This window comes from Xenopus laevis, chromosome 1L (genome assembly GCF_017654675.1).
Source record: "Xenopus laevis strain J_2021 chromosome 1L, Xenopus_laevis_v10.1, whole genome shotgun sequence".
Classification (NCBI taxonomy): domain Eukaryota; kingdom Metazoa; phylum Chordata; class Amphibia; order Anura; family Pipidae; genus Xenopus; species Xenopus laevis.
In genome coordinates this window covers 47494564-47510681 of record NC_054371.1, presented here as the reverse complement: position 1 = coordinate 47510681, position 16118 = coordinate 47494564, and the positions used below count along the sequence as shown (strand labels likewise).

Below are 16118 nucleotides of genomic sequence, written 5' to 3'. Positions count from 1 at the left end.
TGAATAGGAGAGGTCTGAATAGAAATAATAGAATAGAAATAAATGTGTAGCCTTATGGAGCATTTGTTTTTTTAGATGGGGTCAGTTACCCCCATTTGAATACTGGAGGAAGAAGGCAAATAATGAAGACCTATTAAAAAGTTGCTTAGAATGGGCCATTGTACAACATACTAAAAGTTAACTTAAAGGCAAACCACCCCTTTAATGTAAATTGTTGTCCCCTGGTATGACTTGTATGTTTCCCCTCTTCTGCCACTTATATATATTTAATAATTGTCCATTTCTCTGTGTTTTAGCAAAACAAAAAATACTGTCAAAAAAGTGCTGCTTTGCCCCTCCAGCCAGTGATTGCAGCCTTTTATGTGTGAGAGAAATGTGAAGTGGGTAAAGGGCTTCAGCGATGCATTGGTGGTTCTTAGAACATGCCGGATATTAGGCCAGATATAAGTTTATCAAGCTGTTGTGAGGCCCCATGTAGAGACCAATGTGTTTCTGCAAGCCACTGGGAAATTGCCATTGTAGCCTATTTATTAAATCCCCGCTAGATCTTTAATTGAACTGAGATGAAAAGAAAGTGTAATGTGCCTTCTGATAATTGCTGTAAATGTATTCATATTTGACAGGATGAAACGGTGACCATTGAAACTGTATTTCCATTTGAAGTTGCTGTGAAATTTGTTTCTGTAAAGGTAAGACTTAGCTGCTGCTTTTCGTTTGTTTGTTTCTAATGCTGCCTAGTGGCTATGTTTTTGCAGCTCATCATTTACAGTGATCATCGGCATTCTCATGTCTTCAATGCGAAGGAGGATATTGTTCTGTGAATACATATAATCGTATTTCACTGCTGTCTATTTTAAAGCAGAATATAACCTATCAATTCATTTTTAGTGGGCACGCCATTGTAACACCACATACCCGTATATACTCGAGTATAAGCCGAGTTTTTCAGCCCCCAAAATATGCTGAAAAACTCTACCTCGGCTTATACACGGGTCAAGCGCAAAAACGGTCGCTGGCGCCTAAGAATAGTCGTCGGCACCTAAGAATAGTCGCGGGCGTCCAAGAATAGTCACCGGCGTCCAAGAATAGTCTCCAAGAATATTCGCTGGCGTCCAAGAATGGTCGCCGGCATCCAAAAACGAGACGCCGGCACCTCCAATGGGTGCAGAAATCCTCAATTTTTTGATGGAAACTTACCAGATGCTGCTGCATTTCTCACCCTAGGCTTATACTCGAGTCAATAAGCTTTCCCAGTTTTGGAGGTAAAATTAGGTACCTCGGTTTATACTCGGGATGGCTTATAGTCGAGTATATACGGTAAACTCAATTACCTCTGTATCTGATAACGTCTCTTTAACATGTCTTTGTTCTTTAGTTTGAACATTTAGACCGTGTATATACAGACATCCCATTCTTACTGATGACTGATATCCTGAGTACATCACCTTGGGCCCTCGCTATTAAATCAAGTCAGCTCCAGTTGGCACCTTCCATCACTTCTGCAGACCAGCTGGAATCACATGTGGAAAACAGTGAGGAACTGGAGGAAGACTATTTTTTTGTTTTTAGATTCTGTTAAACTAAGATAACATACATGAGATGCATTTTGTAGAAGATCCACAATAAGTAAAATAAAGTGTTGTTATACTGAAACATTTATAAAGAGAACAAATTATACAGCAGAACATCAGCAGCAGATTTAGGTCAATTTTCCTATTGTTTTAAACGTGATGGATCATTGGTGTTTGTTATTTATCACACTAAACATCACATTCTACTTTCTGTTCGCACAAGGAACAAATCAGCAGTCCAATATGTCCTCTGCATGTACAAACCCCTCCCTTCTTCAACTCAAGCCTTTAAAATTCTGAGCTTATTAGCAGCTCATTATACAGAGAGTTTTTCATTGGAAATCTGATTTATTTTTAATTTAATTTTTAGAGTGGATAAAGTGAATATTTTGGATCAATTGTATTTAAAAACACATATTTCCCATTGTGTTTTTGTTTGTTACAGTTGTTTTACAGACAGGGGAGAATGCTAGTGAATGTTTTTGCCTTCAGTGTCCTTCTGTAGCAAGTAACCAGACTGGAGTGGCCACAGGATGCTATATCATTTCTTGGAAAAGGTAAGCATTACCTACCTGAACTACATTTTCTCTATTGAGGTCAGCTATAATTACACAATTTAATCAAACCGATGTTAACAGACTGCAAACAAAGTATTTTCTTTGTAAACAGGTGATAGATGTTCAAATTAGAATACAATAAAATAAACAGTAATTCTGCTCGTAAAAGGAACGGTAACACCAAAAAATTTAAGGGCCAGATTTACTAAGCTCGATTGAATAATTCGAATGCAAAAAAAAGGGGAATTTCACAGAATTTTTTTGGGTACTTCGACCATCGAATTGGTCAAATTCGATCGAATCGAATGATTCGAACGATTCAAAGTAAAAATCGTTCGACTAATCAACCATTCGATAATCGTAGTACTGTCTCTTTAAAAAATACTTCGACTTCACTTTAAACCTACCGAGGTGCAATGTTAGCCTATGGGGACCTTCCCCAGCACTTTTCTACGTTTTTTTTTGATAGAATAAAAATCCTTCGATCGATCGCTTAAAATCATTCGATTCGAATGATTCAATCGTTCGATCGAAAAAATTTTATTCGATCGAAGCTTTGCACAAAAATCCTTCGAATTCGATATATTCGAATTCGAAGGGTTTTACTTTGAGGGTTGAATTTGAGGGTTTTTTAATCCTCGAAATTCGACCCTTGATAAATCTGCCCCTTAGTGTTTTAAAGTAATGAAAATATCATGTAGTGTTGCCTTGCACTGGTTACACTGATGTTTTTTTTTCAGAAACACTACTATAGTTCATATAAACAAGCTGCTCATATAAAGTAGCAATGGCGGAAATTAAAAAAAAAAAAGCTATATGGTACAGGTTAAATAGTGGATAACAGATATCACAATTATGTTCTACAGAGCTTATCTGCTGTGTAACCTGAGTCTTTTCTCCTTTGAATGGCTGCCCCCATTGCTACACAGCAGCTTATTTATATAAACAATAGTAGTGTTTCTGAAGCAAACACAGCAGTTTTATCAGTGCATGGGCAACAATGCATGATATTTGTATTACATTAAAACTACTTAATGTTTTGATGTTACTGTTCCTTTAACAGACCATAACTTATTTCTACTTAGAGGTTCAGAGCACAAAGTATTTCTTTTTTTAAATTTTGGATATATAACGGCAAATTTTAAAACATATTTTCAAGTGGTGTTTTTGTTTTGTTTTAGGAGTTCAGCTGATGACAGTGTTCCTGTTGTCCACACAATGGTAACATTACCACACGTGATAGTTGAAACCATCCCTCTCCATATCCGAGCAGGTAATGATAACAGAAGGCTTAAACTGCCTTACAATCAATGCAGTTTATTTATTCTAGTATAGCTACATCTAGCCCGTAAAATATTCCCTTATAAACAGTGCTTAGCAATATCATTAGTTATAACCAATAAGAGACTGGAATATGAATAGTAGAGGGTATGAATAGAAAGATGAGTAATAAAAAGTAGCAATAACAATAAATGTGTAGCCTTGCAGAGCATTTGCTTTTTAGATGGGTCAGTGACCCCCATTTGAAAGCTGAAAAGAGTCAGAAGAAGGCAGACAATTCAAAAGCTAAAGAAAAAATGAAGGCCAATTGGAAAGTACTGTAGCTTAGAATAGACATTCTATAACATACTAAAAGTTCAGAAAAGTGAACTACCCCTTTAAAGTAGTTTTTTACCTGAGAAGCTAAGAAGTTATGGTGTTGTGTACCATTATTAGGAAACATGCACATTTCAAGTGCATTTTGGATTTGCAGTTTTGTATTTCTGCTTTTGCTCCTGTCTGTCAGAGCCCAATCATGTTGGAAAGGTAATAAATATGAGGAAGTGTTTAAGTCATTACATTTATGTTGGTTATCCACAGATCTTCCATCTTTTGGGCGAGTAAGGGAATCCCTGCCTGTGAAGTATCGCCTACAAAATAAGACCAGCCTTGTGCAGGACATAGAAATTGCTGTGGAGCCAAGTGATGCTTTCATGTTTTCTGGACTAAAAATGGTAAAAAAAGGTTTTGCTATACTACACTTTTTATCATTTGAAAAATATTTAATGTCTCTTTGTTATGAAATTCTGCTTTGGATGAATACGACGGGTTAACACTGGTGTTTCATTTTATGTAACTAGAATTTTCTTAAATAAGCTTATGTATGATATGGAGATTAATTAAATGAAACCTACAGTAGACTGAAGGAGTCTGCTGGTCTACCTGTACACATAAAAACAGAAAACTTTCCAAAAGGGTTCAGATAAAAGAGTTAAGATTTTATTCAGATTTGTTTATAGCAGGGATCCCCAACCTTTTGTTCCCATGAGCCACATTCAAACGTAAAAACAATTGGGGAGCAACACAAGCATAAAAAAGTTCCTGGGGATGCCAAATAAGGTCTGTAAAGGCTCTGTTTGGCAGTACATCTGGTTTTTATGCAACTAAAATTGCCTCCAAGCCTGAAATTCAAAAATAAGCACCTGATTTGAGGCCTATGAGAGCAACATCCAAGAGGTTGGAGAGCAACATGTTGCACGCAAGCCACTGGTTGGGAAACAGTGGTCTAATGCTATAGGGATAGAAGTAAATTTGCTTGTTTTGCTTTAGGAGCATGGTAAAATTTAACCTTGTAAATGAAAACTGCAGTAGACTAAACCAAAACATATTGCTCATCGGCTGCAGTAGGTAACTGCACTGGAACTCATTTTCCCAAAGTTAGTAAATGAGCCCTGCAGTTTAAAAAGATAAGAATCCTTTCTAGAATTCTGTATTATTTCAGCTTGCTCACCCATAGGGTAATGGCATACAGGAAACGTTGCTCCCTGTGGGCGAATATAACATTTATAAAGAATGTATGGCCTTCAAGTAAGCAGCAATGAACAAATATTTTCCTTTTTATGCAGGTGACACTTTTATTTATCTGACTGATTGTAAACATTCTTTACATATTGGAGCAAGCAGACACATTTGCAAAACTATAGCCCTGTGAAACCTTTTTAAATACCTACAAATTTGGCTTCTATATACATATATATATATATATATATAGACACATACAAGAGTCCTCTGCACTCAACCCATTATCAATATATTTAAGACAGAGACATTTTGTGCATACTGCTACTAAAAAATGCCTTACCCTTTAAACAAAACAGGGATTGTTTGTCCATATATTGCAATATATTTAAGCTGGCCAACTACGTCAAAGTCATCCCATATCTGGCCAGTCCTACGCTTAATTTTCATCTGATTCATTAAGAATTCTATTGCTTCATTATACATTTTACAAAGGGACTAGGTTTTACCTGCAACTTAACTTGCTGCTTTCAAAGTAAACCTCCATACTTGGCTGCCCTTTTATTAGACACCAGTGGGATCACCTGACTATAGCTGGGAAGGGTGGGAGCTACAACATAGAGCTGGTCACTGCTCTTGTATAACTATAACAAACAAGGGAAAGTTGTGCTCACCACTATTTTTTAAAAACATTAGGCGGGGGTGCAATGAGGCTGTGACCACAAAATACATATAGACACATACAAGAGTCCTCTGCACTCAACCCATTATCAATATATTTAAGACAGAGACATTTTGTGCATACTGCTACTAAAAAATGCCTTACCCTTTAAACAAATATATATATATTTATTTATTTATTTATTTATTGATCTGAATCCAGTAGTTCAGACATTGCAAAAATCTGTTAATGTAAGTTCCTTTTCATGACCCTTATTTCTTCCCAATATTTTGTTCTTTGATCACCACACAGGTTTTTAATACACTGGTTTGTACATAGGTAGCTTTATGTGGGCAGAGAGCCATACTTTTAAAAAATCACGATTTTTTTTGGAATTTATTAAACCCTGAGGATGGAAAAGTCTGAATCAGAAAATCCAGCATCTCAGACCTGTCGAGGTTGCATATAAGTCAATGGGAGAAGTCCCAATGATTTTTTGATGTGCGATGAGTTTCGTGCAAGTTTTCGTGAAGTTTTCGGCAAAAAAAACATAATAATTTTGAGTTTTCGTGTGAAAAATCTGAAAAAACTTGAAAATCTGATTTATTTTTTTTCCCCCGCAAAGCAAATTTTCGGTTAAAAATAAAAATAAAGTGTAAAAAAACCTGAGCAGATTTGATCGGAGTTTGCAGCAGAAAATGTTGAGATAATATCGGACTTTGATAAATAACCTCCTTAGTTAGTGTGCAAGTAATGTTTTTTGACAATCCTTCTTATTTACATTCAGATCCGACTGCAGATCCTTCCAGACACTGAGCAAGAGATGTTGTATAACTTTTATCCCCTAATGGCTGGGTATCAGCAGTTGCCATCTTTGAACATCAACTTACTAAGGTTCCCCAATTTCACCAGCCACCTGCTGAAGCGCTTCTTACCAACACATATATTTGTAAAGGTAAGCTCTCCCACTAGGGCACATTACTACTGGAATGTAATTTAGTCAAAGTGTAAAGTGCATGACATATGACTCATCCATCATTACTGGAAAGTTATTTTGGGACATAATAGGAATACTTTCAAGTAAGCAATATTGTGGTGCAAAATGTGAATTATTTTTCATTTTACCAATATTTTGTCATTCATGTATATTACGTTCACTATGCACGTCTGTAAAAAGTATTTACTTTATTAATAAAATCTATGTTTATGATCCTAAACGAATCCAAACCCATATGCAAATTAGGGCAAGGAAAGGCCGATAGAGAGCACGTGCTACATGCACTGTAAAAAAAATCTTCTTTGTTCGTGTGAAGAACAGTCAAATGATTTGTCAGATTTTGTTCATCTAGGCACTTGGATTCCACTGAATCCTGCTGAAAAGGTCTGAATCCCAAACTGAATCCTGGATTCAGTACATCCCTAATAAATATAAGTGAAGCATTCTGTGTAGATAATTCAGGGAGGCCAGTGTTGATGCAGAAGGGAAGAGTAAAGGTGGCCATACACGGCCCGATAAAAGCTGCCGACAGACCGAATCGGCAGCTTATTGGCCCGTCTATGGGGCCCCCGACGTGCTTCCCCGATCGAGATCTCGACCGGATGCGACTAAAAATCCCGTCGGTTCGCAGCTGCATCTGTTCGTTAATTCTAAGTCTACTAGAAAATCATTAAATAAACCCAATAGGCTGGTTTTGTCTCCCATAAGGATTAATTATATCTTAGTTTGGATCAAGTACAAGGTACTCTTTTATTATTACAGAGAAAAAAATTTGGATTATTTGGTTAAAATAGAGTCTATGGGAGTCGGCCTTTCCGTAATTCTGAGCTTTCTGGATAATGGGTAACGGATCCCATACCTGAGCTTTATAAGCAGCCTAAAGATTTGAGATCACCTCAAAATTCCAATAAAAAAAACAACCAAAATGTATTTTTTTTTCCTAAAAAATCAAATTTTTTAACTTCAGGTGATTAGCCTGTATTGGATCGTTCAATTCGAATTGAAATCAGATTCGATCTAATTTGAATCAAAGATATTTTCCAAAAAAAACTTCAAAATGACTCCAAATAGGTTCTAGGAGGTCTGCCATAGGCTAAAACAGCAATTCGGTAGGTTTTGGGTGGCGAATAGTCGACGAAGAGACAGTACATGATAAGTTTATATATTACAATTTTTTTCAAAGTCGATTCGAATTTGGACTATTCCCTAGTCGAAGTACACTAAAATTAGCTCGAAATTCTAATTTTCACTTCGACCCTTGATAAATCTACCCCTAAGTGTATAGATAGAGATGCACTCCTGACAGAGGCCGTTAGGCGGCTAAAGAGGTAACTAAAGCTTCAAGAACAAAATCCCCAAAACGTAAGAAATGTAATGAAGTGAGGGGCACATTTATTACCAGTTCAGTGTGAGTTATTTAACTCGTTGATATTATCTGGCTTCAATTGCTATTTTAATTTGTGTGGGATTTTTTTTGTATTATGTATATTTGCAAAAATGAAACTTTACCACCACAAGCTTTTTTTTATTTTATTTGTGAAAATAACCCAACCTTGCAAAACGAACATGCGCAAGAAACACAAGTAATGCCAGAAAACCCGAAATACGTTAAAGTATTGATAACGTAAAGTTCAACCAGTAATAAACATGCCCCTGTACAGGGCCGCCATCAGTGGGGCACAGGGAGTACAAGGGGCCCGGGCCTGAAGGGGGACCAGGCAGTGCTGAACGTTTCGAAAGAGCCGGGCCCCCCTTGACAGCACCTAAGCCGTGCCGCCTCCTTCTGAAGTCCTGACAGCCGAAGTCCCGAAAACAGTCGTAATTTAAGTCTTGAAGCGGTGAAAAGATCCTAATTTTTTTTAATCCCCCGGTCACTAATATATTATTTTAATACTCTATAGGCCCCTTTCGCCAATGTTTTTTTTAAAAATATTCTTTGGGGCCCCAATTTTTTTTGTATGGGGGGCCCTGGCACCAATGTTTTTGTTTTGTTTTTTTCTCTAGGTCTGCTTGGGGGACACAGGGAAAGTGGGGTATAGCTGGAACCACTAGGAGGCAGTACACAATAAAAAAAAAAAGAAACTTGACCCCTCCTCCTCCTGTTTCGTTGTGTCCTCAGGAGGTTAGGACCGTCTCCTGCATTCAGGAGTATTTTACTATTTATTTTGCTCTTTTATTTTTATTTCATTACAATTCCTTCACATGATATGGAGCTGGACAGCTACACTGAGTAGTCTGATCCATTACTTGAGGATGTCACCGGGGTCTCTTGTGCTGTGCACTGACCATCCAGCATTGATTCCCTCCCTCTGACATACAGAGAGAGGATGCGCTGGCCGGGACACAGGGCTGAGGTATAGCCAGGTTCATCCTGTTGCTCATTCCTCCTTATATGCCCCAAGGATCCCTACACTACAGTCTGGGAACTCCTGCCGTGGCTCATTTAAGGTAAGCATATATCCTTAATAGCAGCCTATTCACTCTCTGAGCCCCCCTCCCCCCTGCACAATCTATCTGCCTTGCACAGCAGTATAGGAGACTTTATTGCAACCCGCAGGTCACTAGTTCAGACCCAGGGAGTATGTTAATCAGCCTCCACCAAACACACAGGCACTTGATAAAGGGCTTCTGGCCTGAACCTGTTGTGTGCAATAAAGAGCACCTAGCAGCAAGTTCTGCCTTTTCACTTGCTTTCTCTCAGTTCTCTAGCTAATTGGTTAATTTCCTACACCTGGAGCGGGTGTGTCTTACTGAGATTGAGAGCACAGCTGCCAAATCATCTCTACAAATTGTCCAGAATGGGAATGGCACTTATGTTTCCTACTGTCCTCACTGTCAGCAGCGCAAGAGAGTTATTGTGGGCTTAGCACCAGTTGCGCACCACTATTTTACAAGAGACTTCACCAGGGCTGTCTTTCACTCTACCTGGGGAGGCAACGGCTGGGGCAGATTTTGCACTTACTGTACGTGCACCCTGTGTGCAACCCAAAAAGTGCGCGCCAGTGCCTTATGCACCATTTTTCTAAGGCGTGCGTCTGCACCATATGTCACTGCTAGGGGAGCGGCCATTCTTCGCACTCTCCATTGTGTGCCCAGGCAGCTACTTCCCATTGATTCTGGAGGAGGTTCCATTACTAGCAGACTCGCCACACTGGGCAGAACTCTTTCCCAGCTTCTCTGCAGCGCAGCCCCCCCCCCTGTTTTTTCTAAGAACACAACAGGGCAGTACTTCTGACACAGTGGGGTTTTTAGCTAATGCCACAGGGCAGCAGGCTTTGTAATTACTGCCTTATCAGCCTTTACTCCCCTCCAAGGCTTTACTCCCAGCAGTACCATGGGAAGGCATTTTCAGTTATATATATAACCTACATTATATATATTGTTAACTTAATTCCTCTCTTACAGGAACAGCTTGTGTACACCATGTCTGAAGGTACAGGTGATAACATTTTTTCCAGGCCAGCAACTACTTCATCGGTTAAGTATTTAGCTTGTGCCAAATGCCGCATCTGGTCACAAGGACCCTCTGTGTTCCACATGCAAGCCACCTGATGCAGTTTCGGAAACGTCAGAACTCCGTCCTCAGGTAAGCCAAGCCTCCCATGGGGACCCATCAGGCCAGCCCCGGGACTCCACCCCCCTGGACCCCCAGCCTCCCCCAGAATGGGCATCTAAGCTTGCCGCCGGCATTCCTAAATTGGTGGAGCCCCGTGGCTAGATAAGCCTCGGCCTAAGCCTCCAAAATGTAGAGCCCCCTCTCCTTCCGAGGATGAGTGTGAGGCGGAGTCCATCACTACTTCATCCCTGCCGCCTGACTCCGAGGAGGATCCGGCTCTGTCTGATGGTGAACTATCTCACAGTTCCGACCCAGAGTAAGGGGAATCCCCCCAAACTCTCCTCCGAGGCCATTGATTCCCTCATTTCAGTATTAGAGACCCTTCACTTAAAGGAGCCTGAACCTAGTTGCAGTACCTCCTTGTTTAAGCGCCGCAGCAGGTCCTCACCTTCCTTTCCTCTCTCATGCTCAACTCGAGCAAATTATACAACAGGAATGGTTCAAGCCAGAGGGATGTTTCCAGGCTAACCGCCGTTTTTCTCAAACTATATCCTTTTCCACAGGAACTAACGGAAAAGTGGACCTCCCCACCTTCAGTGGACACGCCTGTCTCTCGACTATCTAAGGACACTGCTTTACCAGTTCCTGATGCAGCCTCCTTCAAGGACTCCATGGACAAGAAGCTTTAGGGCATTCTAAGTTCCCTCTTCTCTGCTTCAGGTACCTCCCTTCGGCCTGTTCTAGACTCGGCTTGGGTAAGTAGAGCCGTCCAAACTTGGTCGGACGCCTTATGCCGAGCGATTGCCACAAGGGTCCCCCGTGAAGAACTCGCTCATTTGGCCTCGCAAATCAAGGAGGCTGACTACCTATGTGAAGCCTCCCTCGATGTGCTACAGGTGATTAGCAGAATTTCAGCCGACTTGACTTGTCGGTATCGGTTCGCAGATCTCTCTGGATGAAACTGCGGACTTGTCTTCAAAAAAGTCTCTCACGACACTCCACCACCTGCAGAGGACGCTTCAGTGGAATGTCCAGGCCATCCTGGCAGTCCCGCAAGTCCACGTCTGCATTACTCACCCCTTCTTCCCTTCAGCGACTCAGCCGTAGGGGGGGGGAGACTTTGCAGGTTTGCCGACTCCTGGAAGAATCTGACTCAAGACGCTTGGGTACACAAGGTCGTGAGTCAGGGCTACCACCTAGAATTCGCTTCTCTCCCGCCCCACCGGTTCTTCATGTCCAGATATCCTCAGGGGCATCAAAAGGCTCAGGCGCTGCACGACACGATCGGCAAGCTTATCCGTTCAGAGGTCATCATCCCTTTTCCGACTGAGGAGAGATTCCGAGGCTATTACTCAAACTTGTTTGTAGTTCCCAAGAAGGATGGATCTGTTCGGCCAATCTTGGACCTCAAGGAACTCCATACTTTCATTCGACCGCGAAGGTTCAAGTTGGAATTCCTCAGGTCTGTCATCGCGGCCCCAATTTTCTGTCCCCATCAGAGATTCTTGCGATTTGCCTTCCAAAATCGCCACTTCCAACTCACAGACCTTCCCCTTGGCCTGAACTCGGCCCCTCGTGTCTTTACCAAGATCATGTCGGTGGCCACTGCTCTAATCCGCACCAGGGGGATCTCCATAACTCCTTATCTGGACGATCTCCTGATCAAGGCACCTTAATTTGCAGTGGCCCAGCAGGCGTTGCACTTCACCATGGTTCGATTACAGGAGTTTGGTTGGTTCATCAACCTGGACAAGTCCTCGTTAACCCCAAGCCAATCCATGGTCTTCCTCTGGATGCAGTTCAACACCCAGACACAAACTCTCCCAGTGACAAGGTCCAGCATTTGCGGACCCTCGTGCGGTCTCTCCTCTCGAAGTCCCACACCGCGAGATTCTACATGAAGGTGTTGGGAGTCATGGTTTCGATAATAGAATCAGTTCCCTTCACCCAACGTCACCTCAGGGAGTTTCAGTGGAATATTCTTGCGGCCTGGAGGCACAAATCCCTTCTCCTGGAATTTCGTTTATCCCGCAGGACTCGAGTCTCTCTTCTCTGGTTGATGCAAACCAGTCACCTGACCAGGGGCAGACCCCTAGGGGATCCACAAAGGTGACTGCTCACCACAGATGCAAGCCTCTCCGGTTGGGGAGCAGTGCAGAGGGTCGGTCAGCGCAGGGTCGCTGGTCTCTATCGGAACAATGTCTTCACAGCAACCTTCTTGAGATACAGGCAATCCGACTCGCCTGTCAGCCATCTTCATTCCAGGTCTCTTAAACTGGGAAGCAGATTTCTCAGCAGACATCCCTAGATCCCTGCGAGTGGCCTGTAAAGGACAACATCTTCCACAAGATCACTCAAAGATGGGGGACGCCAGAGGTCGATCACAATTGTAAAGTTCCTCTCTTCTTTGCAACGTCCAGGGACCCTCTGGCGGCAGACGCCCTCACCTCTCCCTGGGACTTCCATCTTGCGTTCATTCCAAGAAAGGTCAAGAAACTTCAGAGAGAACTCATACTCTCATCCTCATAGCTCCAACATGGCCCTGTAGATCCTGGGTCTAGGATCTAGTACATCTCTTAGTAGAGGAAACTTGGCCTCTCATCCTGGACCATCTCTCTCAGGGTCCAATCCTTCACCACTGTCCTGCCACCCTCAATTTGATGGCGTGGCTACTGAAACTGCGATTCTAAGACGGAAGGGGTTCTCTGACACTGTCATTCTACCATGCGTGCAGCCCGCAAACCGGTCTCCGCCAAGACGTACCATTGGGTCTGGTTCACTTACCATTGGTGGTGCCAATGTAATGGTTTCAATTCACTGAAGTTTTCCACTCCACTCCTTCTGGCCTTATACAGGAGGGACTGTCCCTGCACATGTCCCTCGGATCACTGAAATCTCAGTTTTCAGCACTTCCATCCTGTTCCAAAAACCTCTTGCCTTGTTCCCAGATGTTAGGATTTTTCTTCAGGGAATGGCCCACATAATGCGCCCGGTACTTTCACCGGTGCCAAATTGGGACTTAACCCTAGTCCTACGTGCCCTGCAACACGCTCCCTTTAAACCCATGTATTCTATTCCACTTCAGTGGCTCACATGGAAAACAGTTTTTTCTGCTGGCTATTGCCTCAGCACGCAGAGTATCTGAGATCTCTGCCCAATCCTGTAGGTCTCCTCTGTTGACCTTCCGGAACGACAGGGCAGTACTTCATACTTCTCCCTCTTTTCTTCCCAAGGTGGTTTCCACTTTCCACCTCAACCAGGAAATTACGATTCCTACCTTCTGCCCATCCCTTTCCAATGCGAAGGAAGCAGCACTGCACACCCTCGACCCCGTTAGGGTTTTACCTACACCGGGTTGAGGACATCCGTCTATCGGACTCCTTGTCCTTAGACCACCATATCCTGATGGATAAAGAAGGCCATCCAGAGATCCTATTCATCACAGGGTCAGGTTCCCCCAGATCAATCAGGGCACATTCCACCAGAGGGCTTTTCGAAAATAAGCCTCAGCGGAACAAGGCTGCAACGTGGACTTCGATCCATACTTATGCCAAATTTTACCAGTTTGGCACCTTGTGGCATCTGACACCCACTATGGCAGGAAGGTACTTCAGGCTGCAGTGGCTGGTTCCACGTAGGCCTCTACTTCCCACCCTAGATTCAGGGGACAGCTTTGGTACGTCCCCACTGTCCCTGTGTCCCCCAAGCAGACCTAGAGAAAAGGAGATTTTGTGTACTCACCGTTAAATCTCTTTCTCTTCAGTCACTTGGGGGACACAGGGCTTCCCTCCCTGAATAGAGGCCTTCTCTTGGCTTCAGACTGTTCTTCTTGTAATTAGTTATCAGATTTTCTGTTGATTATTGATAACCTCCTGTTTCTCCTTTGGTACGAACTGAGTGTCTCTCCCTACAGAGGAGGGGTATAGCAGGAGGAGGAGGGGTCAAGTTTCTATTTTTTTTTTATTGTGTCCTGCCTCCTAGTGGTTCCAGCTATACCCCACTGTCCCTGTGTCCCCCAAGCGACTGAAGAGAAAGAGATTTAACGGTGAGTACACAAAATCTCCTTTTTTTACTTATAGGTGGGCCCTGGTCCCCAATAGCTTTTTATAACTTGTGTGTGTGGGAGGGTTAGCTTTTTTAACGCTGATGTCTGTGTGGTCTTTTAACTGTGATGTGGAGTGGGCGGGATCTGGGGTGGGGCTTGGGGGCCAGGATGGACGGGGCCTGTGATTTCTAACGCCGGTCCTGCCCTTGTATGTTTAATAAGTCTACTATTAGGTTTGCCAAAGAAATTGTTTTTTTAAAAGATATTAAAGATTTAAAGTGACATTGTTTTGTTTGTGTTGTAGCCACAAGGGCGGCAAGCTGATGATGACTCCATTGAAGCGGCATGAGAAGGTTTGAAGTGTTCTGCCGTGTTTAGCCTAAATGGACTGTCCAAATAAACTGGCCTGTTTTGTTTCACTGAGATGGACACATTTTAGCTGGGATACTTAAAAGATAGAGTAAAAGTTATAGCAAAATGAAAGATAATTTAATGCACGCTAAACAGAAAACTGGCACAGACTTACTTGTGTCATAGACATCAAAGGCGGAGACTCGTGCTACAATTCAGGGAGATTAGTCGCCCAACAACAAATTTCCTTCTTTGGGCCAACTAATCTCCCCGAACTGCCTTCCCACCAGCTAGAAGGAAAATCGCCGGCAGGATGGCACTCGGATCGCTTCGTCTTCCGAAGTCACAGGCAGTTGGAGGAGATTTGTCGCCGGGACGACTAATCTCCCCAAATTGCAGCGTGTGTCTCTGCCCTAAAGAACAATATTGGGACCATTAATGAACTGATCAGTGGATTTTCATGTATTTGGGGGTAATAGTGTTTGTGATTCAGTTTCATTAACTTCTGGGTTTGTAGTATATGTGAAAACCTATGTACATTTAAGTTAAATGTGGCAGTGTGCATTATTGGACGTCAGTTGTGATAAGGTTCTTCAAGTTAAAGATGGATTATTCCTAAAAGAATGATGCTTTGTAAATAATAGTTTCATGTAAAGTTGACATATTAATAAATCCACTGTCTTATTTCTATCAAGAAACCAAATAAAACATCTAACGTCTGACTTCTCATTTATTGGAAACCCACTCTGTTACAGTGTTGCAATCTACATTGCCATTCTATATTGTACTAAATTCTACACTAGCTTTGATCTTAATAATGCAATTAATCTGCCATTTACGTGCAGAAATAAATAACTGGGCATAACTGGGGACGACCTTCTTTATAACAAGAAACATCCTGTTTATCATCATTTATTTATATACTGCCAGCAAGTTACACAGCACTTTACTTTCATATATAACTAACAGGGGTCTGACGGTAATTTCACAAAACAAAGGTTAATATTCCGAATCATATGCCAAGTCAAAATCCAATTCCATATGAAAATCCAATTACAAGTGAAAAGCAAGTTTAAAGTCCAATTCCAAAGTCAAATTCGGAATTAATTTCAAATCGAATTCCAATTCACAATAAGAGTCAAAAATAAATTTAGAATCAAAATCAATTTCAGTCTGTCAAAGTCGAATCCAATTCAAAGTGAAAATGAAAATAGAATTACAAATTAAATTCCAAATCAAACTCAAAATTTGATTTCCGTTCAAATCAAGCTCCCATCGAACTCCATTTCATTTTATGTGTGTGTTTTCGTGTGCAGCATGGACCTTTAATGATAAGGTCTATAAGAGCAAAGACACATGGTCAGATTCGGGAAGATTAGTCGCCCGGCGACAAATCTCCTCTTCTTCGGGGTGACTAATCTCCCCGAACTGCCTTCCCGCCGGCTAGAATGTAAATTGCCGGCAGGATAGCACTTGGATCGCTTCGTTTTCCGAAGTCGCCCGAAGTTTCCTCGTGAGGCAAATTGGGGCGACTTTGGAAAACAAAGCAATCCGAGTGCCATCCTGCTGGCTATTTTCATTCTAGCCGGCGGGAAGGCAGTT

At 42.0% G+C, this 16118-nt stretch overlaps 1 protein-coding gene across 1 annotated transcript in view; it reads left to right on the top strand.

Annotated features, from left to right (window-relative positions):
- The window catches only part of trappc11.L (trafficking protein particle complex subunit 11 L homeolog), a 44193-nt gene extending 28958 nt beyond the window's left edge, over positions 1–15235 (top strand). The window contains exons 24-30 of the mRNA XM_041589082.1: positions 624–689; positions 1376–1532; positions 2017–2128; positions 3310–3401; positions 3989–4122; positions 6355–6522; positions 14470–15235. Coding sequence (XP_041445016.1) covers positions 624–689; positions 1376–1532; positions 2017–2128; positions 3310–3401; positions 3989–4122; positions 6355–6522; positions 14470–14514 — 774 coding nt within the window. The 3' untranslated portion in view covers positions 14515–15235. The remainder of the gene's footprint in view (positions 1–623; positions 690–1375; positions 1533–2016; positions 2129–3309; positions 3402–3988; positions 4123–6354; positions 6523–14469) is intronic.
- The last annotated feature ends 883 nt before the right edge of the window (positions 15236–16118 follow it).